Below are 26432 nucleotides of genomic sequence, written 5' to 3' on the forward strand. Positions count from 1 at the left end.
TGCTTGCATGATTTTTGTAAAAAATTGTTTAACCCCATCTTTTTCCTCTAGTCTTTGCCAAGCTCTAATACAAACATCTTTAACCTGCATTAATAAATCTTGTGTTAATTGCAGCTGTTGGTGAATGTCAGCCGCAGGGCCAGAACCCATTAAAGAGTTAACTGGAGTTCCTTGAGCTCGGTTTTGCAAAGTTGCCTCTTCCAGCCACCAAGCCTTAAATTGTAAAAACTGACCAGGGCTCAAGGTAGTACGAGCTAAAGTTTCCCAGTCAGCAGGAATAAAAATATGATTTGTGCAATATGAATTTAAAATGCCAATTACGAAGGGTGAAGTGGGTCCATAGGCGAAAACGGCATCTTTCATTGTTCTTAAAAATTTTATTTGTATAGGAGCATGCTGAGCAACTCCTGATTGACCATTCTCTTGAATTTCCCTGAAAACAGGATATGCTTGTACAACAGACTCCTTATTATAACCTGATTCTGAAATTTGAACTGAGTTTTCATTAGATATAGCCAATTCAGAAATATCTAAAGGAAAGTGATGCTGTACTGTGAAGCGAGTATTTGGAGGATTAGGCCACACAGGATAGAAGGGGCCTTCCCTCCAGCCTATAGGACCTGCTGGTGCAGAAGGAGTTAGAGGCTTGTAAGGTGGAAGCACATCTTTACAAGAACCTGCTTTAGAGCTTGCTCTAGAGGAGAGTATTGCAGCTCCCTTCTTTTCTAAGAAGGCAATTCTTTGATTCATTGTATGAAAATTTTCAGTCATAACCTTTTTAAGGTGTTCAAACTCAGACTCTTTTTGAGCTGATTCATCAGCCATTTCCACTAATTCTGGACAGGTCTCTGCATCACTTTTAAGACTAATTAGGTCACCCACATATTTCTTTTGAGGCTTACCAGATTGGGATTCAGAATGGGAAGCTGGCAAATCACACTCATGTTCAGAATTTCTGAGAATTTCCGCAATCTGCTCTGGCTGGTGTAACTTATCCAGCTCGGGCAAAGAAGGAGGGGGTGGCAACTCGTCAGCGCCAATGTCCTCAGTCTCAGAATCTTGTTCTGAACACGGTTGAAACGGTTCCAACGCAATTTGAACCAGTTTAAAAGTTGCCCAAATTTCCCTGCTTATAAAATTGCCTTTTTGGTGGGCACGACGCAGAGCCTGACCCACTTTCTTCCAGACTTTTAAATTAAGCTGGACTTTCCGGTCAGGTGTAAACCAGCGGCAATGCTTAACAACCACACAGGAAAGTTCCCTCAGGTTACTGGTTTTTACTGGAATTTTAGTGGCAGAAATCAGAGTTTTTAAAATGGCAATATATTGGTCCTCCAAAGAAGAAGAGAGCTGAAGACTCATATTATTCCCTCCCATGTTTCTTGATATGCTGGAGACGTCCCACATACTCTGCGTGGCAATTGCACTGTCCCAGTTACAGGGTTCTCAAGTTTACCTCAACCGGCTTCAGCGAAGATCGCTCCGAGGCGTCCTGGTGGAGGCCGCCGTCCTCCAGCCCGGTGTCCAGAAAGTCTTACTGCTCCTTCGCTATCCTCTGATCCTGCCGACTACGCCAATATGTTGCGTGACCCGAGACATGAACGAGCAGCAGCTTTGCTGTAGGTGTAAACCTGCTCCTGTAATTATTAAGTCAAGAAACAGACTATACACCGTTTGATGGCATATAGCAAAGTTCTTTATTCCACGTTTAAGTTTCATACTCTTCCAGTCATGTACACACCTAATCCATCATCTATTAGCTGAATTTGAACTTGAAAGGAAATTTATCATATCAATGTAACTACTTGTGTAGTAAATCTCTTCCTTTAAACAGTGACTAGTTTTCCGAGCAGGGCACAAAGACAAAAACAGCTATGGGGAACAGAATTAATAGAAGAATATCTTCAAGCATTCACTCAGTTTACTCAGTATGAAGTAATGACTGTGACCTTCCTTCAGGGCAGACCACCTATAGACCTCTGACAATATGTTGTTAACATATGTCAACCCTCTGGCCCGTATCTCTGAGGAAGGGCGGCATGCCCTTGGATCTCAGGCTTCATGGGGTGCACTGCTTCAGAGAAAAGGCCTAAGGAATTTTCCAAAGAGCCTAACTCTGTGAGTAACCCAGGGGGGGTCCAAGCGTCTTAAGCCTCTGGAAGAAAAGCATGTCATTTTAAACTCACACTGAATTTACTTTGTGTGCTTGATGTAGGATAAGTTTATTTCTAAATATTATCCTATAGTATACATATACATATGTGTATGTGTGTATATATATATTCCATGTATATATGTGTGTGTGTGTATAAATAGACACATACATATACATACATTAATTTTATCAAGACAAGGTCTCACTATGTTATCTAGCTGATCTAGAATTATTGGCCTCAAACAATTCTCCCACCTCAGTGTCTCAAAGTATTGGGTATACAAGTGTTAGCCACCATGTTTGGCCCATATTATTTTATTTAAAAATATTAATTTTTCAATTCATAAACATGAAATGTTCTTCCATTTATTTGTATTGTCTTCAGTTTCTTTCATCAGTGTTTTGTGAATTTCCTTATAATAGTCCTTGCTTAAATTTATTCCTGGCTATTTTATTTTTTGTAGCTATAGTATATAGGATTGACTTTTTGATTCCTTTTTAAAGAGTTTGTTGTTCATGTATACAAATACTACTGGGTTTTGTACATTAATTTTGTATCCTGCCATGTTACTGAATTCGTTGATTAGTTCTAAGAGTATTTTGGTGGAGTTTTGGGTTTTTCAAGATAATAAGATCAAGTTGTTTGCAAACAGGGACAATTTGACTTCTTCCTTTCCAGTTTGGCTGCCCTTTATTTATTTCTGTTACCTATTTGCTCTGACGAGGATTTCCAATACCATGTTGAAGAAAAAAGTTGAGAGTGGGCATCCTTGCTCTATTTTAACCTTTTCCTATTCAATAAGATGTTAGCTATGGGTTTCTCATATGGCCTTTATGATGAAGTACTTTCCTTTGATACTGAATTTATTAAAAGTTTTTATCATGAAGAGATGTTGAATTGTATCGAAATCTTTTCCCATCTTGATTGAGATGATCATATAGTTTAAGTCTTTCATTCTGTTTATTTCTTGTAAGATTTATTAATTGGCATATGTTAAACCATTCTTGCATTGCTTGGATAAATCTCACTTGATTATGGTGAATTAGCTTTTTGATGTGTTGTTGGATTTGGTTTGCAAATATTTTGTTGAGGATTTTTGCATTAATATCTATATGTGATATTGGCAAGTAGTTTCCTTATATTGTTATGCCCTTTTTTGTTTTGGTTATGCTGGCCTCATAGAATGACTTATAAAGAATTTTCTCTGTTGTCTATTTTTTTGAATACTTTGAGAATTGATATTAATTTTTTTTAAGGTTCTGTAGTATTCAGTGGTGAGGCCATCCAGTCTTTGGCCTTTATATGTATGAGGAATCTTCATTACTGATTCAATCTTGTAACTTGTTTTTGGTCTGTTAAGGTTTTCTATTTCTCTTGGATTAACTTAGTAGGTTGTATATGTCCAGATTCATTTCCTCTAGATTTTTAAATTTATTGATGTATAGTTTATCATAGTAGTTACCAATAATCCTTTCTATTTCTGTGGTACCTATTATGACCCATTTTTCTTCATTTCCGATCTTATTTATTTAAATCCTCCCTCATTTTTCTTAGTCTAGCTAATGGCTTGTTGATTTCATTTATCTTTTCTAAAATTCAACTTTTTGTTTCCTTGACCTTTGTAATATTTTCAGACTCTATTTCCTTTATTTCTTCTCTGATCTTTATTATTTCTTTTCTCTTTTTTTGTTCTAATTTGGGGTTTGTTTTGTTTTTGTTTTTCTAGTTTCTTGAGGTTCATGATTAAGCTGTTAATTTGAAATATTTTTAGTGTTTGATGTAGACATTTATTGGTATAAACTTGCCTCTTAATCCTGCTATTGTTGCATCCCATAGGTTTTGATATGCCATGTTTTTATTTTCATTGGTTTCAAGGAATGTTTTATTTTCATTCTTAATTTCTTCCTTCATCCATTTGTTGGTCAATATTGGTCATCCAATATTGTTTAATTTTCCTGTATTTGCATAGTTTCCAGTGTTTCTGTTGTTATTGATATCTAGTTTTATACATTTGTGGTCAGATAAGAAGCTTGATATGATTTCAATTTATAAACTTTTTTTGAAACTTATTTCGTGTCTTTCCATATGGTCATTCCTGGAGAATGTTCCATGTGCTGATGAAAAGAATATTGATTGATTAAATGTCTCTTAGGACCTTTGAACCTATGATGTGGTTTAAATCTACTGCTTCATTGTTGATTTTCTGTCCAGTTAATCTCTCCACTGCTGAGAATGGTGTATTGAAGTCACCAACTATTAATGTATTTGGGTCTATCTCTCCCTTTAGACCTAATATTTGCTCCATATATCTGGGTACTCTGGTGTTGAGTACAATATATATTTACAATTATTGCACTCTCTTTGTCCCTTTATTATTTTATAATATACTTCTTTCTCTCTTTTTGCAGCTTTTAACCTAAAATCTACTTTGTCAAATATAAGTATAGCTACTCCTGCTTGCTTTTGGCTTTTCTTTGCATGGATTGTCTTTTTTTATTCCTTTACTTTAAGTCTGTCTTTATAGGTGAGGTAAGTGTCTTGTTAGCAGCATATAGTGGATTCTTGGTGTTTTATTCTTTCAGCTGCTCTATATTTTTTTAATGGGGTATTTAATCCATTTACAGTCAAGGTAATAATTGATGGATGAGGACTTACTCCTATCATTTTATTGATTTTTCCTGTTGTTTTGAATATTCTTTCCTTCATCCTTCCCCTCTTATTGCTTATTTGTGTCGATGGTGGTTTTCTGTAGTAATATGGTTGATTCCTTTCTCTTTCTTCTTTGTCTATTAGTTCTACCAGTGAGTTTTATAGTTTTGAATGGTTTTATGGTGACAGTTATCATCTTTCACTTTTAAATGTAAGACTTCCTTGAGAATTTTTCATAGGCTACAGGTAATGAATTCCCTTGGTCACTTTCCTTTTGACTATTAACAATTTGCATATAATTTCCCTCTGATATAACCTACTTGTGTTAGAGTTGGGGTTCTTTGAGATTCCTGAACTTGGATGTTCATTTCCCTCTCTTGGTAAGTTTCCTCCCATTATTGCATTAAATATATTTCCTTATATTTTCCCTCTCTTCAGTTCCAGGATGCATGCAATTTCCATTTGGATATAGGGCTTTGCTTTTTGTTTGGCTACCTCTGATTCAAAAGAGGGTTCTTTATCATGCTATATGGAGGAGGGAAGATGAAGATGAAGATGCATGGGATAATTGAGTCCACTGCCATTTAGGAAAAGGGGGATTTCTGGACAGAGGAACATAAGGATACTAAGTATGCCATTGAAATAATGGCCCTGATACTAGCTGTGGCTGAACCCAAGCAGGTGATCAGCATGACAAGAAGAAATCAGCTGACTAGCATAGCTTCTAAAGTGGCTGCTGGAGCCTTGATACCCTGGCTAAATTTTGATCTCATTTAAAATTAAAGACTGGAACACTCTGACATTTAAAATGGCAAATGGTGGAAAAAGTCTCATGGATTTGTTGAGGCTTTGGTTTCACTTCTTGCGGGGTATCTTCATGAATGCACACATTGGGAGTGTGATGCCTTAATGGATTTGGGGAAACTTCATTTGGGAGGACTTCATTTGCAATGGATTGTTTGTGCACTTAAAACAATTAAAGAGACAACCTGCTGTACAGAGAACCCAACAAGTCAGTGAGGTTTCATTGATTGGAAAAATTGATTTTACTCAGATACCTAAACTTGTATTAGTAGATTAGATACCTTTTCAGGCTGGGAAGAGACATATCCTACCTGAATGGAGACAGTGTCTGAGGTAATAAGATGGGCTCCTATCAAGAGCTGCTGGCATAGGACAGGGTCTTTACTGCATTCCTGCACACTTACATCACTACAGAGTGGGAACAAACTCAGAGGACAATGGGGTGATGGGCATCAGCAGTCCAGGGAATGAGGCCAGGCAAATGGAAAATTGCATGCTGGTGACAGATGCCAGGGATAGGCAGCTGCAGAGACAGCTTAACAGCTCAAGGTATCACCACATTTGGCTATTTCATAACACTGCCAATCAGGGAAATCCTTTGCTTTTGCCGTCTGCATCTGGATCTGCAGTACAGTGGCTTGTACCCATGAACTTCTTCAAGTGAACCCTCAGTAGGAACCTGGTGAACCATTTCTTCAAGAAGCTGGACACAATGGTCTCGATGATCCTGTAAGTTGTAAAGATGTTCATAAAAGGAGGGAGGGACAATATGGCTGACTAGCAGCAGGCTTCTCCAGAAGCTCCTGTCTAGAATGAAAGAGGATGTACTGAAGTGAACTTGGAAGTCAAAACTTGGGGACCTGAACTCAAGGAGAAGAAATCAAGATGTACATCAACCTCACTGAGACAAACTTGAAAGGGCAAGAAAGAGGAAGAAAGAGAACAGAGATCAGGTTTGGCGTGACTAGACTGAAGATGCCTGGTGCCCAAAGGGGATGCCTGCCCCAACAAACTGGGGTGCTGCCAAAGGCTTTCTGAGAGTGAGCAGAAAGATGGAGACTTTACCTCTTTCATGTTTACATGGATGGAGCTGGAACATATTCTTCTTAGCAAAGTATCTCAGGAATGGAAGAAAAAGTATCCAATGTACTCAGCCCTACTATGAAGCTAAATTATAGCTTTCACATGAAGGCTATAACCCAACTATAGCACCAGACTATGAGGAAAGGACCAAGGAAGGGAAAGGGAGGGGGAAGGTTAGGGTGGAGTGAGGGCAATTGGTGGGGCCACACCTACGGTGCATCTTAGAATGGGTACAGATGAAACTTACTAACGGCAGAATACAAATGTCTACATACAATAACTAAGAAAATGCCATGAAGGCTACGTTGAACAGTTTGATGAGAACATTTCAGAATGTATATGAAACCAGCAAATTGTACCCCTTGATTGTACTAATGTACACAGCTATGATTTAACAATGAAAAAAATGAAATCATTACATTTCTTGAATGAAATGATAATGCACCAAAGGTGTGGTCTCACCAATTACCTATGGTGAATCTTACAAGGGTACATGTGAAACTTACTAAATGTAGAATATAAATGTTTTAACACAATAACTAAGAAAAAGCCAGAAAGGCTATGTTAACCAGTGTGATGAAGATATTTCAAATTGTATATAAAACCAGTGCATGGTACCCCATGATTGCATTAATGTACACAGCTATGATTTAATAAAAAAATGATAATGAAGCTACATGGTATCAAAGCCTGTGGGATACTTCAAAGGCAGTCATAAGAAGCAAATTTATAGCATTAGACGCCTTCATCCAGAAAACAGAGAGACCAAATCAACAACTTAAAGGACATCTCAAGCAACTGTAAAAGGAAGAACAATCAACCATAAACCTAGCAGAATAAAAGAAAGACTAAAATTAGAACAGAATTAAATAAAATTGAGAACATAAGAATCAGTGAAACAAAAAGTTAATTCTTTGAAAAGATTAATAAAATTAATAAACCCTTGGAAAAATTAACAAGAAACAGAAAAGTAAGACCTCTAATAACCTCAGTAAGAAACAAAAAGGGGAAATTACAATAAATACCACAGAAATACAAAAATTTTTCAATAATTACTACAAAAATTTCTGTGCCCAGAAATTTTAAAATGTAGAGGAAGTGGTCCAATAGCTGCAAACATACTACCTTCCTAAACTCAATCAAAAAGAATTAGAAGTTTTGAATGGACCTATTATCAAGCACTGAAATTACACTGAAACAATACAAAATCTTCTAACAAAGAAAATCCCTAGACCAGATGGCTTTACAGCAGATATCTACCAAATCTTGAAAGAGTAACTAGTACTTATATTGCATAACCTATCCAAAACTTAGAGAAGGAAGGAATCCTCACCAACACTTTCAATGAAGCAATTATCTCCCTGATTTCAAAACCAGCAAAGGACCCAACAAAAAAAGGGAAACTTTAGGGCATGATCATTAATGTATATTGACACAAAAATATTTGGTAAGATCCTATCAAATAAGATACATCTACACATTAAAAAAAATTAAACATCATGGTTTTATCCCAGGGATCCATGGTTGGTTCAACATACATAAATCCATAAATATAATTCACCACATAAATAAAAGCAAAATCAAAGACAATATTGTTCTCTCAATTTATTCAGAAGAGACATTTGACAAAATTCAGCATCCTCAGCTTGGCACCTGTAGCACAGTGGTTATTGCACCAGCCACATACACCAAGGGTGGCAGGTTGGAACCTGGCCTGGGCCAGCTAAACAACAATGACATCTGCAACAAAAAATAGCCAGGCATTGTGGAAGGTGCGTACAGTTCCAGCTACTTTGGAGGCTGAGGCAAGAGAATTGCTTAAGTCCAAGAGGTGGAGGTTGCCATGAGCTATAATACCACGGCACTCTACGAAGGGTGACATAGAGAGACTCTGTCTCAAAAAAAAAAAAAAATCCAGCATCTTTTTCTGACAAGAACACTTAAGAAAATAGCCATAGGTGACACAATTGTTAAACTGCTAGAGGCCAAAAGAAACCACAGCCAGGGCGGCGCCTGTGGCTCAGTGGGTAGGGCGCCGGCCCCATATGCCAAGGGTGGAGGGTTCAAACCCAGCCCCAGCCAAACTGCAACAACAAAATAATGGCCGGGCGTTGTGGCGGGCGCCTGTAGTCCCAGCTGCTCAGGAGACTGAGGCAAGAGAATCGCGTAAGCCCAAGAGTTAGAGGTTGCTGTGAGCCGTGTGACGCCGCGGCACTCTACCCGAGAGCAGTACAGTGAGACTCTGTCTCTATAAAAAAAAAAAAAAAAAAGAAACCACAGCCAATATCATATTGAATTGAGTAAAACTGAAAGCATTTCCACTTAGAACCGGAACCAGAGAAAGATAATCACTATCACCATTGCTGTTTAACATAGTGTCGGAAGTTCTAGGTAGTACAAGCAGGCAAGAGAAAGTTATTAAGGGTATTCAAATGGTGGCAGAGCAGGTCAATCTCTTGCTCTTTGCAAATGACATGATCTCATACCTGGAAAACCCCAGGGACTCAACACAAAACTCTTAAAAGTGATCAAGAAATATTAGTGACATCTTGGGATATTTTCATATTTGCCAATAGCAATCAAGCTGATAATAAAATCAAAGGCACAATACCCTTCACAGTGGTATTATGAAGCATCCTTATAGTAGCTTCAAAGAAAATGAAATACCTGGAAATATATCTAACAAAGGATCTCTATAAGGAGAACTATAAAATGCTGAGAAAAAGAATAATAGAAGATGTTAACAAGTGGAGCAACATGCCATGCTTGAGGCTGCAAAAATAAAAATAAACATTGTTAAAATGTTCATACATTTTTATATGGAACCAGAAAAAAACCCAAATAACCAATATAATTTTAAGAAATAAAAACAAATCTGGAGGCTTCACATTACCAAATTTCAGGTTATGCTACAGGTCAAAGCAGCATGGTCCTGGCACAAAAATAGAGCAGTAGATCTGTGAAATAGAATGGAGAACCTAGAGATGAACCTAGCCACATATCACAATCTGATCTTTGATAAACCCAACTAAAGCAGACTTTGGGGGAAAGAATTTTATCTAACAAAAGTACTGGGAGAACTGATTAGCCACATGTCAAGACTGAAATTGGACATGCACCTCTCACCACTGACAAAAATTGACTCTCACTGGATAAAATATTTAAATTTAAGGCATGAAGAAAGTGTGGGGAAACCTCTTGACTAAATCAGCCTTGGAAAAGATTTTATGACGAACAATCCCTTGGCAATTATAGCAACACAAAAAAAATAAATGGGACATGATCAAGGTAAAGACTTTCTGCATAGCTAATGGTACCACAACTGAAGCAAACAGACAACCTTCAGAATGGGAGAAGATATTTGCATGTTATAAATCTGACAAAGGGCTGATAACTAGAATCTACAGAGAACTAAATCAACTAAAAAAGAGCAAACAGATGAATGGCCAACAAACATGAAAAACGATTCATCATCCCTAATCATCAGAGAAATACACTCTGAGATATTACCTAATCCCAGTGAGATTAGCTCACATCACAAAATCCTAAATCTGCAGATGCTGGCTATTGTATGGAGATAAGGCAACACTTTTGCACTATTGGTGGGATTGCAAATTCATACAACATCTACAGAATGAAATATGTAGACTTCTCAAAGAAGTCTCAAAAAGAGTTGACCTACAAGCCATTAGGTATCTATCCAACAGGAAAAAAATATATTTTACCAGAAGGACATGTGCACTAGAATGTTTTTTGCAGCTCAGTTCACAATTGCCAAGACATGGAAGCAACCCAGGTGCCCAACGCCCCCATGAATGGATTAGCAAAGTGTGATATATGTATACTATGGAGTACTATTCAGCCATAAGATGGAGACTTTACATCTTTTGTGTTTACCTGGATGCAGTTGAAACACATTCTTCTTAGTAAGTATCACAAGAATGGAAAAACAAGTATTCAGTGTACTCAATACTAATATGAAACTAATATATGTATAAACAACTACTCACCCACAGAAAAGAAAAACCCAAGTACCTAGTGAAAGGAAAGGGAGAGCTGAAATAGGAGAGGAGGGCAGAAGGAGGATGATTGGTGGTTTCTAACCTAATGTGCACAATGTGAGGGTGTTCAGCACAGCTCCTGGGTGAAGGGATCAACTATAACTTGAAATTTACCTTATAAATGAAAACAATGTAACCTAAACAATTGTACTCTCAAATTTGAATTTTTTAAAAAATTTTCATAAAAGTCTTTATTTTGAATAGTTAGTAGACTCTGCTTCATCACTTATTAGTAAAAAAAATCCATGAATTATGAACACAAGTTTTTCAAATCATGTACAAGCTCCTGGGAGAATATAGCCCCCTCCAAAAAAGGGGGAAAAAAGTTTGTTTGAGTGTTCACTGAGAGAGAATCCAGGAAAGGTAGGCACAGTTGGTTAGGGAGGGATTTGAATTTAGGTTTAGACAAAGAAGCTTGTCCTTCATGCAGCTAAGGCAGGGAGTAGTATGCCATGAGTAATACCGGGGGGAATAATATTACTTTATTATGAATAAAGTTAGTATTCTGTTTTCCAGGTCTAGTATGACTGCTCTCTTAATTGGTATATGAACTACCCCATCTTTTTTTGTTAGCCCATCTTTTTTTGAAGCAAATATTATATCAATAGAGAATAGCATTACACTGGTAAATCATTCCTCCAGAGAGACATGGCCAATACTGCAAAAAATGTTATTTTTTTAATTTCATGAAAAGCCCATTGATTTACATATCATTGTATAAGTACCTAACAACACTTTAATCACATTCTCTGCATGTTCTTGTCATTATATTTTCTTCTTTTTATGTGTGTCTGTACATTCTCTGCGTGTTATTTTTATATTTTCTTTTAATGTGTGGCTGGGACAGATGTATTTGCTGCATTCACTGCATGCCTTCATTTATCTCTTTCACAGAGACAAAGGTAGCAATTCCCTTTTTTTGGTAAGCTTTTCGCTGCTTGTCTCATACTCTTCCTTTTGGTTTGAAATGAACTGTTCTTCTTATCACCACACCTTGTCCTTGACTGATATTTTGTGGAGACCATGCACATTTTGGATACACCTTCTTATGTTTTCTTCACAGAAATGTTCTGTCAAATCTTTCAAAAAGTATCTTCTTCTAGATTGTTTCTTTGAAGGAAGTGGTGAGCAGTGGCTATTTGTTTCCTAAAAAAAATCATACAAATTATTTGCTGCAATGTCAATGATGTTGAAGAAAATTGTGAGGGGTCAATGCTGAGTTCCTCAGTGACAGAAATACATTCTTATGCACTTATTAAGTATATCAACACCTGCTTTAGTAGCATTATAAAATTAGATTATTTTTGTTATCTGTTACCTTCATATCTTCACGCTGGGTGGGAAGTACTGCAACTACCTTTCATGTCTTTGGGACATAATTACTAATGTCACATAGGGAGAGAAGGCAAATCTTATTGTATGGATGAAGAGTTTTTCATTAATGCGCACCTGAGTTCTAGAAGCAAATCCCTTTTATCACTGACAACAGTACCAACTGTGGTTAGATTCTTTTGAACAAGTAGAAAGCCACAGTGAGGGAGGTAAACTTATTGTGCCTGGTAACATTTATTTCTTCTGTACTGATCCAAATTACAGTTCTGAACTAGTCTTTTTACAATCTCAAAAGCATTATTGTAATTTCTTGGAAGGTCCTCTGATTTCTCTATGTGTGGCTTTGCTGCAAACTACTCTTAGTAGTTTGCAGAAGAATCACACAAAATATTTACTGTAATTCCAGGTTTAGTTGGTATATGAAGTCTGAATGGACAATGCCCATGGAAAGACACCAATTCCTCATCGAGAGCAACAGACTCATAAGGATTATAGTACATGAGAGCTTATTCATAACCATATTCCAAAATTCTCAAACTAGAGCAAATTTATAAGCTATCTGTGAGCTTCACGTGTTATAGCATCATAAAAACAGACATTTCAGTAGGAGTCACATTCTGTATTCTGAAAACATAGCACAGCAAAACAGAAAAGTCTCCTCACTGAGATCTTGGATGTTGTCTTTATTTTTCCAGTACAAACCACAATTTGGAAGAATTCCAATTAGTCCTAATACTTCTTTTACAAAATTGCCAGAATTTTGGATGTATATGTCCTTATATAACTCTTTGACTAGATGTAGTTTCTGGTTGGTAAATTTGATAATTACATCCATAATTTTATCATCAGTAAATAGTTGAAAAGCATCTAAGGGAGATTTGGGTTCTATTCTTGATTGTACTCCTGGTTAAGTCCTCATAGTATTAGCTGTTTGTTATCATCCTGATCCATTTTTGGCTGTGAGTTCCATATCATTCCTGATGGTGCCATAATCTGAGCTATAGGCTATTCTATTTTTACAGCTGGATGTGGTCTTCTCTTGGGCTCCATATTTGCATTTTTTCTTCACCACCGTCATCATTTTCTTGCTCTTCACTCTCTTCTTCAGAACAAATAATTTCATCTTGTGCCTCTACAAATTTTTCTTGTTCATTATCTGAATTAGTGAAAAATGTCCTCCTCACTTATGATCAGTTCATCCTCTGTCTCAGCTATAAACAAATTATATTGCCTCTTCACCATATCTGTGTGTCAAATGATTGTTGTAAGACCTGATGTGGTAAACTCTCATAAACGGTAGCTGTAATCAGGAGGAAAAGAAACAGCAGCAACAGCAGCAGCAGCAATAGAGAAGAAGGGTGAATAGTGAGGCACTTAACCAATTGTTTTTTAAAAAGAAAATATATGTGAATAAAATGAAACATGAAGAAGGGAAGCATAAAAACTAATACAATTACTTTTTTAAAAAAATTAGAATACAAGTTGAAAATGATGACTATTACCAGATATTTAATATCAGTGGAATAAAGAAATTAAAAGCATGATCAAACCAATAAATAAAACCCAAAATACCTTTAGAGTTTCAAAGTTCTTTTAGAGTAAAAAGTATTTATGTCCCTAAAAGGAACTATTTTGAATAACCTCAGGATTATTTTTCTAAGCACAATTTAGAAGTGTTTGGTGGTTATTGTAGTACTGATGTCATTCTATATTTTTGTCCAAAACATGTCATTCTCCAATAACCTCCTAGCAATTGTCTTATGGCATGTCATTATATTATTTTTCAAATGAAACTCTAACATCAGGTTTGGTAAACTTAAATTTTTTCTTAGTTGTGTTTTACATAGCATATATGTGTTTAAAAAGTCAAATTCCTATAACCTAGCATAGAGGAGGCAGCATTGGACTGGTTTTAGGAAACTTTACATTCATATTTACTCTCCCCCTTGGGTAAAATTCAGTGTATTTGAAGAAGGTCCCTCTGTGTAGGAACATGTAGATATTTATTTGTATGTATTTCCTTGTTTGATTTCCAAAACTTGTTATTTGCTTATAAGTGAGGCACCAAACTTCATAGGCCCCAACACAGATAAATTGTGTTCTTTTTGTTTGATGTTTAAATATAGTGAAAACATGAAGTGAAGTTTTATGAAAATTGTTGATAAGTTGAGTTCCAGTATGTTACTCAGGCTAATAAAAATACTGTAAACTAGAATTTCTCAAAAGAAGAGACACAAATGACACATAGGTATATGTAAAAATGCTCAACCTCATTAGTCATCAGAGAAATGCAAATCAAAACTACAATGAGATGTTACCTCACTGCAGTTAAAATACAAATAATCAACACATTGAATTATGTACCCATAATATTTTAATGAAAAGGCATAAATGTATTCATGATCTATGTATATATGACTTAATAAGCAAAAAAAAAGGAACCAGGGAGTAATGAATGCTGCAGAATATGGTGAAAGGGAAACCTTCAAATCCTCACAGACTATTTGTGGGACTATCAATTAAAAAACCACTATGAAGGATAGTATGTTCAAAAGGTAAAAATAGAACTGTCATGTCACCCAGCAGTCTCACTGCTAGTTACCCAAAAGGAAGGAAGTTAGCGTATTAAAAAGATACCTGGCCTGGAGGGATGGCAGACGGAAGCCAGCTTTCCACAGAGGCTCCCGTCCTGAAGGAGAGTTAAGGGACGAAAATTTAGCAAGTAACCTGATGGATTAGGGCAGCACCAAGCGAGAAAGTTGAAGAACCACATCAACCCCGCTGAGGAGAGCTGCGACCACAAGGACGCAAATAAAAGGTACAAAACCCACCACCAAGCGGAGGGGAGTCTCCCCTCCCCATCTGATTGGCTTAAGAGCCCCACAAACAAACGGGCAGAAATCAAAGGCCCTCCCACTACACTTCACGGGAGAGACCTACTAAAATCTGGACCTACCTCCCTTACTAGGGTGCCTAGGCATTCTCCTGCCAGTCATAAAACTGTATAAAACTGTAAATATCCTTTGCCGGCAACTCTGAGCTCCCAGCACTTCCCTCCACTTTCTCTGAGGTCTGAAAGCCTGTCCCCCAGGAGTTCGGATTCTTGGGTGACTTCTAGAGGGGAGAGGACAGTCCCCGAGCTGTGGTTGGTCAGCGCTGATTCTGGGGCAAGGGAAAGAGGTGAGGACAGTCAGTGGAGGGTGACCCTCACCAGGGCGGTGCTTCCCTGAGGCGTGGTGCAGCAGCCCTCCTTGGGCAACAATACAACTAGGCATAAAACTGAGCGGAACTGTGTGACCTCGCTACGGCAGCTCTGGGCTCCCCGTGCTCCCTCTACCCTTGCTCTGTGGTCTGGAGACTTGAGTGCCTGCCGTGTGGCCAGGCAAGGAATTGGGTCTAACTGAGGCTGTACGCTGTCAGTGGCTCTGGGCTCCAGCTGCTCCCGCCACCCCGGCCTCACTCTGAAGCCTGAAGGCTTGAGCTGCGGCGGTGTGGCCGGGTGAGAGACTGGGAAGAGCTGAGTGTGCTTGCTGCCAGCGGCTCTGGGCTCCTGGTGGCTCTGGGCTTCCTGCGGCTCTGGACTCCTGGCGGCTCTTGGCTCCCAGCGCTCCCCCCGCACTCACTCTGTGATCTGGAGACCTGAGCACCTTGCAGGTGGCCAGGCAAAGAACTAAGTGGAACTGAGTGTGTTCACTGCTGGTGGCCCTGGGCCTCCACCACTACCCCCACCCCACCCTCACTCTGAAACCTGGAGGCTTCGGCTGTGGCTGTGCGGCTAAAGATTGGGAGGAACTGAGTGTGCTCACTGCCAGGGGCTTGGGGCACCCGGTGCCCCACCCCGCCCTCACTCTGGGATCTGGAGGGCTGTCCCCTGAGAGTCCAGATTATTGGGGGATCTGTCGGGGCTTCGACAGTGCCCAAACTGCAGCTGGTCAGTCTTGACTCTGGGACACAGGAGTGAGGCTGGGGGAGAACCACATCAGAATGGCAGTTCCCTGAGATGGCTGAATCCACACCCCCTGCCTCCTTGGGCAACCAGAGGAGGCCACCGCTGAGTATAGGATTTGCCTGAGGTGACTCACAGACCCAGGAAACTTACAGGGCAGGGCCGACTCAAAGAATTGAGACTTCAACCAAGAGCAAGTGCTTCACTGGGGCCAAACAGAAGCCAGCTGAAAATAAGTCAGAACCACTTAGCCCCACCACACCACACAGGGCCCAAGTCTCTCAGGCCACAACACTGAATGGGCCCTTAACTAAACCCCAGGGGAAAATCAAAGGGAGTAAAACAACGATGGGGCAGAATCAGTGGAAAAACTCTGGTAACATGAATAACCAGAATAGATCAACCCCCACAAGGAAAGATATGGCGGATGAAATTGAAGATCCCATTCATAAACAACTGGCAGACATGTCAGAAATCAAATTCAGAATTTGGATTGCAGACAAGCTTGATAAAATGGAATTAGGAATCCGAGGAGAAATTCAAAAGTTGTCTCAAGAATTTAACGAATTTAAAGACAAAACCACCAAAGACTTAGACACACTGAAGCAAGAATTTACAGCCCTCAAAGATATGAAAAATACAGTAGAATCCCTCAGCAACAGAATGGACCAAGCAGAAGAAAGGATTTCTGACATTGAAGATAAAGCCTTTGAACGCTCCCAAACTCTCAAAGAGGAAGAGAAATGGAGAGCAAAACCGGATCATTCTCTTAGAGAGCTCTGGGATAATTCGAAAAAAGTCAATATACGAATAATAGGAGTTCCGGAAAACAATGAAGTGGCATCGATGGGCACAGAGGCCCTTCTGCATGAAATTATGAAAGAGAAATTTCTAGACATTCCTAGAGATTCTGAAATTCAGATAGCAGAAGTTCCAACCTCCAGCACGATTGAACCCCAGTAAGTCTTCCCCCAGACATATCATAATTAGCTTCACTAAAGTTAACATGAAGAAGAAAATTCTGAAGGTTATCAGTGAAAGAAAGCCATTAACTACAAAGGTAAGAACATTAGAATGACTGAAGATCTCTCTGCTGAAACTTTTCAAGCCAGAAGAGGGTAGTCATCAACTTTTAATCTCCTAAAGCAAAATAACTTTCAACCCCAGATCTTGTACTTGGCTAAACTGAGTTTCATTTATGATGGAGAAATTAAATACTTTAACGACATTCATAAGTTGAAGAAATTTGCCACAACCAAACCAGCTCTTCAGGATATTCTCAGACCTATCCTCCATAATGACCAACCCAATCCTCCACTACAAACATAAACTCACTCAGAAACTCCTCATCAAACTCCAACTTCTATAATGATCAAGAGATTAAAAATGTCCACTGGACTTTTGAAAAACTTGATACCCAAAATTTCACCAAACTTATCAATAGTCTCCATCAATGTGAATGACTTAAACTGTCCTCTAAAGAGACATAGGTTAGCTGACTGGATACAAAAAAGCAGACCAAATATCTGTTGCTTACAAGAGTCACATCTTAACTTAAAAGACAAATACAGACTCAGGGTGAAAGGATGGTCATCCATATTTCAGGCAAATGGTAACCAGAAAAAAGCAGGTGTTGCAATTTTATTTGCAGACACAATAGGCTTTAAACCAACAAAAGTAAGGAAGGACAAGAATGGTCACTTCATATTTGTTAAGGATAATACTCAATCTGATGAGATTTCAATTATTATTATCAATGCACACAACCACAATGCACCTCAATTTATAAGAGAAACTCTAACAGACATGAGCAACTTGATTTCCTCCAGCTCCATAATAGTCGGAGATTTTAACACTCCTTTGGCAGTGATGGATCAATCCTCCAACAAAAAGCTGAATAAAGAAATATTAGGTTTAAATCTAACCATACAGCATTTAGATTTAGCAGATATCTACAGAACATTTCATCCTAACAAAACTGAATACACATACTTCTCATCAGCCCACGGAACTTACTCCAAAATCCATCACATCTTAGGTCACAAGTCTAACCTCAGTAAATTTAAAGGAATGGAAGTTATTCCATGCATCTTCTCAGACCATCATGGAATAAAACTTGAGCTGAGTAACAACAGAAATCTGCATACTCATACAAAAATATGGAAGTTACATAACCTCATGCTGAATGATAGCAGAGTCAGAGATGAGATCAAGAAGGAAATTGCCAAATTTTTGGAACAAAATGACAATGAAGACACGAACTATCAGAACCTCTGGGACACTGCAAAGGCAGTTCTAAGAGGGAAATTTATAGCACTGCAAGCCTTCCTCAGGAGAACAGAAAGAGAGGAAGTTAGCAACTTAATGGGACATCTCAAGCAACTGGAAAAGGAAGAACACTCCAACCCCAAATCCAGTAGAAAAAAAGAAATAACGAAAATCAGAGCAGAACTAAATGAAATTGAAAACAAAAGATAACACAACAGATCAATAAATCAAACAGCTGATTTTTTGAAAAAGTCAACAAAATAGATAAACTGTTGGCCAACCTAATCAGGAAAAAAAAGAGTAAAATCTCTAATCTTATCAATCAGAAATGACAAAGACGAAATAACAAGACTCCTCAGAAATCCAAAAAATCCTTAATGAATATTACAAGAAACTTTACTCTCAGAAATATGAAAATCTGAAGGAAATGGACTGATACTTGAAAGCTTGTCACCTTCCAAGACTTAACCAGAATCAAGTGGAAATGTTGAACAGGCCCATATCAAGTTCGGAAATAACATCAACCATACAAAACCTCCCCAAAAAGAAAAGCCCGGGACCAGATGGTTTCACATCAGAATACTACCAAACCTTTAAAGAGGAATTAGTACCTATACTACTCAACCTGTTCCAAAAGGTAGAAAAAGAAGGAAGACTACCCAACACGTTCTATGAAGCCTACATCACCCTGATCCCCAAACCAGGAAAAGACCAAACAAGAAAAGAAAACTGTAGACCTATATCACTAATGAATATAGATGCAAAAATATTCAACAAGATTCTAATAAACAGAATCAGCAACACATCAAACAAATTATACATCATGATCAAGTTGGCTTTATCCCAGGGTCTCAAGGCTGGTTCAATATACGTAAATCAATAAATGTAATTCAGCACATAAACAAGTAAAAAACAAACAAAATATGATTCTCTCAATCGATGCAGAAAAAGCTTTTGATAACATCCAACATCCCTTCATGATCAGAACACTTAAGAAAATTGGTATAGAAGGGACATTTCTTAAACTGATAGAGGCCATCTACAGCAAACCCACAGCCAATATCATATTGAATGGAGTTAAATTGGAATCATTTCCACTTAGATCAGGAACCAGACAAGGCTTCCCATTGTCTCCATTGCTTTTTAACATTGTAATGGAAGTTTTAGCCACCGCAATTAGAGAAGAAAAGGAGATCAAGTGTATCCACATAGGGTCCGAAGAGATCAAACTTTAGCTCTTCGCACATGATATGATTGTATATGTGGAAAACACTAGGGACTCTACTACAAAACTCTTAGAGGTGATCAAGGAATACAGCAACGTCTCAGGTTACAAAATCAACATTCATAAATCGGTAGCCTTTATATATACCAACAATAGTCAAGTTGAAAAAACAATTAAGGATTCTATCCCATTCACAGTAATGCCAAACAAGATGAAATATTTGGGAGTTTATCTAACAAAGGACATGAAAGACCTATATAAAGAGAACTATGAAACTCTAAGAAAAGAGATAGCAGAGAATGTTAATAAATGGAAAAACATATCATGCTCATGGCTGGGAAGAATCAACATTGTTAAAATGTCCATACTACCCAAAGCAATATATAACTTCAACGCAATCCCTATTAAAGTTCCACTGTCATACTTTAAAGATCTTGAAAAAACAGTACTTCATTTTATATGGAATCAGAAAAAAACTCAAATAACCAAGACATTACTCAAAAATAAAAACAAAGCAGGAGGAATTACTCTACCAGACCTCAGACTATACTACAAATCGATAGTGATCAAAACAGCATGGTATTGGCACAAAAACAGAGAAGTGGATGTCTGGAACAGAATAGAGAACCAAGAAATGAATCCAGCTACTTACCGTTATTTAATCTTTGACAAGCCAATTAAAAACATTCAGTGGGGAAAAGATTCCCTATTTAACAAATGGTGCTGGGTGAACTTGCAGGCAACCTGTAGAAGACTAAAACTGGACCCACACCTTTCACCGTTAACCAAGATAGACTCTTACTGGATAAAGATTTAAACTTAAGACATGAAACTATAAAAATCCTAGAAGAGAGTGCAGGGAAAACCCTTGAAGAAATTGGGTTGGGTGAGTTTTTTATGAGAAGGACCCCCCCGGGCAACTGAAGCAACTTCAAAAATACACTATTGGGACTTGATCAAACTAAAAAGCTTCTGCACAGCCAAGAACACAGTAAGTAAAGCAAGCAAACAGCTCACAGAATGAGAGAAGATATTTGCAGGTTATGTCTCTGACAAAGGTTTAATAACCAGAATCCACAGAGAACTCAAACGTATTAGCAAGAAAAGAACAAGTGATACCATCGCAGGCTGGGCAAGGGATTTGAAGAGAAACTTCTCTGAAGAAGACAGACGTGCGGCCTTCAGACATATAAAAAAAGGCTCATCATCTTTAATCATCAGAGAAATGCAAATCAAAACTACTTTGAAATATCATCTAACTCCAGTGAGACTAGCCTATATCACAAAATCACAAGACCAGAGATGTTGGCGTGGATGTGGAGAAAAGGGAACACTTTTGCACTGCTGGTGGGAATGCAAATTAATACATTCCTTTTGGAAAGAGATATGGAGAACACTTAGAGATCTAAAAATAGATCTGCCATTCAATCCTATAATTCCTCTGGTGGGCATATACCCAGAAGACCAAAAATCACATCATAACAAAGATATTTGTACCAGAATATTTATTGCAGCCCTATTCATAATTGCTAAGTCATGGAAAAAACCCAAGTGCCCAATGATCCACGAATGGATTAATAAATTGTGGTATATGTACACCGTGGAATACTATGCAGCCTTGAAGAAAGATGGAGACTTTACCTCTTTCATGTTTACATCGATGGAGCTGGAACATATTCTTCTCAGTAAAGTATCTCAAGAATGGAAGAAAAAGTATCCAATGTACTCACCCCTACTATGAAACTAATTTAGGACCTTCACATGAAAGCTATAACCCAGTTACAACCTAAGAATAGGGGGAAAAGGGAAAGGGTGGGGAGTGAGGGGGGATGTGGGTAGAGTGAGAAGCATAGAAAGGATCACACCTGTGGTGCATCTTACAAGGGTATATGTGAGGCTTGGTAAATGTGGAATGTAAATGTCTTAGCAAAGTAACTCAGAAAATACCAGGAGGGCTGTGCCAACTAGTGTCATGAAAATGTGTCAAATGGTCTATAAACCAAGTGTATGGTGCCCCATGATCATATTGATGTACACAGCTATGATTTAATTAAAATATATATATATATATAAATAAAAAATACCTGCTCTTTTATGTTTATAGCAGCAGTATTTACAATAGCCAAGATTTTGGAATCAACCTAAGCATCTAGTAGCAGATGAATAGATAAAAAATATATAGTACATATACACAATGGAATACACATATTATTCAGCCATGAAAAAGAATAAAATGCTGTAATTAGTTCCATTGATGTAACTGAAGAACATTGTGTTGAGTGAAATAAGCCAAGCACAGAAAGACAAATCTTACATGTTCTCACTAATATGTGGGGGAAGCTAAATATTAACTCATAAGTGCCAAGACAGCTTCTATTTTTCCAATGCATTACAGAGAAAAAAAGTTTTGGCACCTCTGCTTTAAAATAATCAGAACAGAGTGGGAGGTGCCTGTGGCTCAAAGACGTAGGGTGCCAGCCCCATATACCGGAGGTGGTGGGTTCAAACCTGGCCTCAGCCAAAAACTGGAAAAAAAAATTAGAAAAACAATAATAATCAAAAGAGTGAAATTGGAATGTTCCTAACCCAAGGAAATGATAAATTCGTGAGGTGATGGATACCCAAATTACCCTGCTTTGATTAGTACACATTGTATGCCTGTATCAAAAGATCACATGTATCCTATTAATATATATATAACTATTAGGTACCCATAATAATTAAAAAAATTAAAATAAGAGAACATAAAGATCATGGTATGTTAACATAGAAAATCATCACTTGTCTCAATTGTTTATTAAATTTAGGTTGCAGAAAAGAAAGAAATCAAAGAATATTTTGAGTCAAAACACTCAGATGACACAACACATTTCAAGCTCCCTAAATATCGACGTTTATTAGAAAAAAATTTCAGGTTTGTGATGCTAGTTGACTACATATTTCAAGAACTCATTCGACAACTTATGAACACTGCAATCACACTACTTTTGGAATTATTTAATGATTCTGCTAGAATTCCATTTTCAGTGGAAAAGAAGAATGAAGAGCTCATCAGGTAAATCACTTTTTTACTTAGAAAAGTATTTTTTAATCATAATTTTCTTAGTATATTGCCATTTATGGAGGGAATATACAATAATTTAAGCTAGGATTTGAAAATTCTTCCTGTAGAAGACTTTTTTTTTCTTTTTTCAATTACCTAAACCTATTGTTTGGTAATACTTATATTGTCTATAACATTTAAGAAAAATTTCAAAATTTTTTCTTGAAATTCTGCATTGGTCTGGTTGCCATATAAAATTCAGGATTCTCCATATAATTTGAATTTCAGATAAATAACAAATCCTTCTTTATATAAGTAAGTGCCAAATATTACCTATACTAAAAATTATTCATTTTTTATTTGAATTTCAATTTCAATTTCATTGTTTCATGATGTATTGCTGGGAGAAAGTAAAAATGTACAGCTACTGTGGAAGACAGTCAGATAGTTCCTCAAGTCAAATATAGAATTACCATATAATCCAGCTAGTGCACTTGAAACAACAGAAAGCTAGGACCCAAACAAATATTTGCACTCCATTCTGTAGCAGCATTATTCACAATAGCCAAAAGTTACAGTCAAAACATCCATCAGGTTAGCTGAGGGTTAGCATCGTGGCATAGGAGACGGGCAAGAGCAGATGTCGGTGATGGTCCACGGGCTTCATATTTCTAGGAAGCAGAATTAAAAACAGAGCAAACAGGAAGTGCAAACTCTCTGAGGCAGTAACGTGTATGCAGCTAGGAGTCATAAGGTGAGCGCATAAGGAGAGATGAGGTTAGAGCAGGAATGGGCTGCTTTGTGTGGGGCTTTTCAGAGCCTTGAAAGGATTTTGGCTTTGGCTATGAGGAGCTGCTCTCTTTTCAGCAGAGAAAAGACATGGATCTGACTTTCATGTATGAGGGAGCAGACCTTAGCCAATTGAATTTCAAATAAACAATGAATAGGTTTGTCAGCTTTAGCAAATAAAGGACACCTGGTAAAAATTGGTCATAGGTCATAGACTGACTTCCAAGTTCAGACCTACATCTTCAAGATACATGAGGATGATTAAGGAAGGAGCTACGAGGTCCAATTAGAATTTGAGTTAATCGCAAGAAATATCTATTGAATATTTCTCCAACTAAGAAACTATTTGAAAAATATTTTTACCTTCTATTTAAATACTACTGTTGAAAACAAAGCATTTTCTTATTTTCCACAACTGAATCTATCCACAGTAACTTGTGAAACATGAAATGTTAATTCAGATGGTGGAATACTTTATAATTTGTCAAAACTACCCAAATTTAGCAATATCATTTTAGTCAAATCAGACATTATCATAACTATAGAGCTGAAAAAATGAATTTAAAAATATTAAAGATAATCTATTCTGTTTCTCTAATTATTACTGAATCGATAACACTAAGGCCTTATAACTAGTTTGAACCAGGGCCAGGACTTTAACTTACATAGAACACAACTATTTAGTGATTTTCCTATCTAGTATATACTACTTTTCATAAAATATGTAGGTTTTCTCCTCAATTTTTTCACTTCCTGCTCTTCCTCATTTTCATGAAATGAGACAAGATTTTGTAGCAGTAAATTATACATAATACAAAATAATTTTATCCATTTGTAAGTGTGCAATTCAGGGGCATTAAGTCCATTCACAGTGGACAATGTTGTGCAACCATCAACACTATCCATTTCCAGAACTTTTTCATCACCCCAAATGGAAGCTTTATACTTGTTAACAATGAATACTATGTATCAACCGGTTACCCTCTCTGCCTCTAGCCATGGTAACTTTCTGTTTCTATAGATTTACATACTTAAGTACCTCATATTAGTGGATTTATACAATGTTTGTGCCTTTGTGTCTGACTTATTTAATTTAGCATAATATCTTAAGGTTGACATTATAGCGTGTATCTGAATTTCACTCCTTTTTGTTTTTTTTTTATTTTCATGTGCATTTTGCATTAGCTTTCTCAATTTTATTTATTTCTTTTTTTACTGTAACCATTTAGACTTTATTTTATACTTAGAATTTTTTTATCTTTTTTGATGTATTTTGGGTCTAGCTTTCTTAATACACTTCCGCAGACTAAGATAAGCTAGCGTGTATGGCCACTGTTCTGCAGACTAAGATAAGCCAGTGTGTATGGCCACTTTTTCTAAAGTCCTTTCACAGTTATTCATAGTGTCTGTAACGTGCATTGGCTGAGGTCTGCTCCCTCACGAACATGCGACCAGGAGACACGTGTTAAAGAAAGCAAGTCCCGGTTCTGCGTGTACCACGTGCGCACACATTAGCACGCAAGCACCCTCGTGGTTTAAAACTGTCCTTTCGAGATCACAGAGCCTCTTCCTCTTTGTCTGTTTAGGCTTTAGTAAGCATCTGGTAGGGAGTAGACAACAAACATAAAAAGGAATAGATACTGCATGGTAGATGGCGATAAATGCTGTGGAGAAAAGAGAAAGGAACGATGGAGAATGTGTGCTTCTGCTGCTCAGATAGGACGCTGAGGGTTGTTAGCATCGTGGCCTAGGAGAGAGGCAAGTAAGAGCAGGTGTGGGTGATGGTCCACGGGGTGCATATTTCTAGGAAGCAGAATTAAAAGCATAGAAAACAGGAAGTGCAAAAGCCCTGAGGCAGTAACGTGTCTGCAAGGAGGAGTCTAATTAACCCCACTGGAGGCAGGGAGTGCATAAGGTGAGATGAGGTTAGAGCAGGAATGGGCTGCTTTGTGTGGGGCTTTTCAGAGCCTTATAAGGACTGTGGGTTTGGCTATGAGGAGCTGCCGGAGTGCTTTCAGCAGAGAAAAGACATGATCTGGCTTTCAAAATGATATCCGTCTGGCTTGGTGCTGATTCATTGGGGATTCAGTGAGGATACAAAGAACCAGGTTACATTCTTTGCATTTGTTAGGTAAAGTCCCTCTTATAATTGTGTCCCTCCCCCAAAAGGTGTGTCACATGCCATAACCCCCCATCCCCTTCCTCTTTCCCTCTCTCTGCTCTCCCCTTTCCACACCCTCCACCATATACAAGGTCATCAACTATCCTCATGAGAATTAAGTACATAGGATTCTTGCTTCCCCATTCTTGTGATGATTTACTAAGAATAATCTGCTCCACTTCCATCCAGGTTAATACAAAAGATGTAAATTCTCCATCTTTTTAATGGCTGAATAGTATTCCATGGTATCCATATACCACAGTTTGTTAATCCATTCCTAGGTTGGTGGGCATTTAGGCTGTTTCCACGTTTTGGCGATTGTAAATTAAGCTGCAATAAACAGTCTAGTGAAAATGTCCTTATGGTAAAAAGATTTTTTTCCTTCTGGGTAGATGCCCAGTAATGGGATTGCAGAATCAAATGGGAGGTCTAGCCTGAGTTCTTTGAGGGTTGTCCCATACTTCCTTCCAAAAAGGTTCTATTTTTTTTCAGTCCCACCAGCAGTGTAAAAGTGTTCCCTTCTCTCCGCATACATGCCAGCATCTGTAGTTTTGAAATTTTGTAATGTGGGCCATTCTCACTAGGGTTAGATGATATCTCAGGGTGGTTTTGATCTGCATTTCTCTAATAGATAGGGATAATGAGCATTTTTTCATATGTTTGTTAGCCATTAATCAGTCTTTTTTAGAGAAGTTTCTATTCATCTTGCCCATTGACATATGGAATTGTTGGCTTTTTTCATGTGGATTAATTTGAGTTCTCTGTAGATCCTAGTTATCAAGCTTTGGTCTGATGCAAAATATTCAAATATCCTTTCCCATTGTGTAGGTTGTCAGTTTGCTTTGTTCTTTTTTTTTTTTTAATTTTTTTATTAAATCATAAGTGTATACAATGATATGATTATGGGGCATCATA

At 37.7% G+C, this 26432-nt stretch overlaps 1 protein-coding gene across 1 annotated transcript in view; it reads left to right on the top strand.

Annotated features, from left to right (window-relative positions):
- Positions 1 to 26432, top strand: part of DNAH14 (dynein axonemal heavy chain 14) — an 862921-nt gene that overhangs the window by 103659 nt on the left and 732830 nt on the right. The window contains 1 exon segment of the mRNA XM_053607548.1: positions 22332 to 22579. Coding sequence (XP_053463523.1) covers positions 22332 to 22579 — 248 coding nt within the window.

This window comes from Nycticebus coucang, chromosome 10 (assembly GCF_027406575.1).
Source record: "Nycticebus coucang isolate mNycCou1 chromosome 10, mNycCou1.pri, whole genome shotgun sequence".
Classification (NCBI taxonomy): domain Eukaryota; kingdom Metazoa; phylum Chordata; class Mammalia; order Primates; family Lorisidae; genus Nycticebus; species Nycticebus coucang.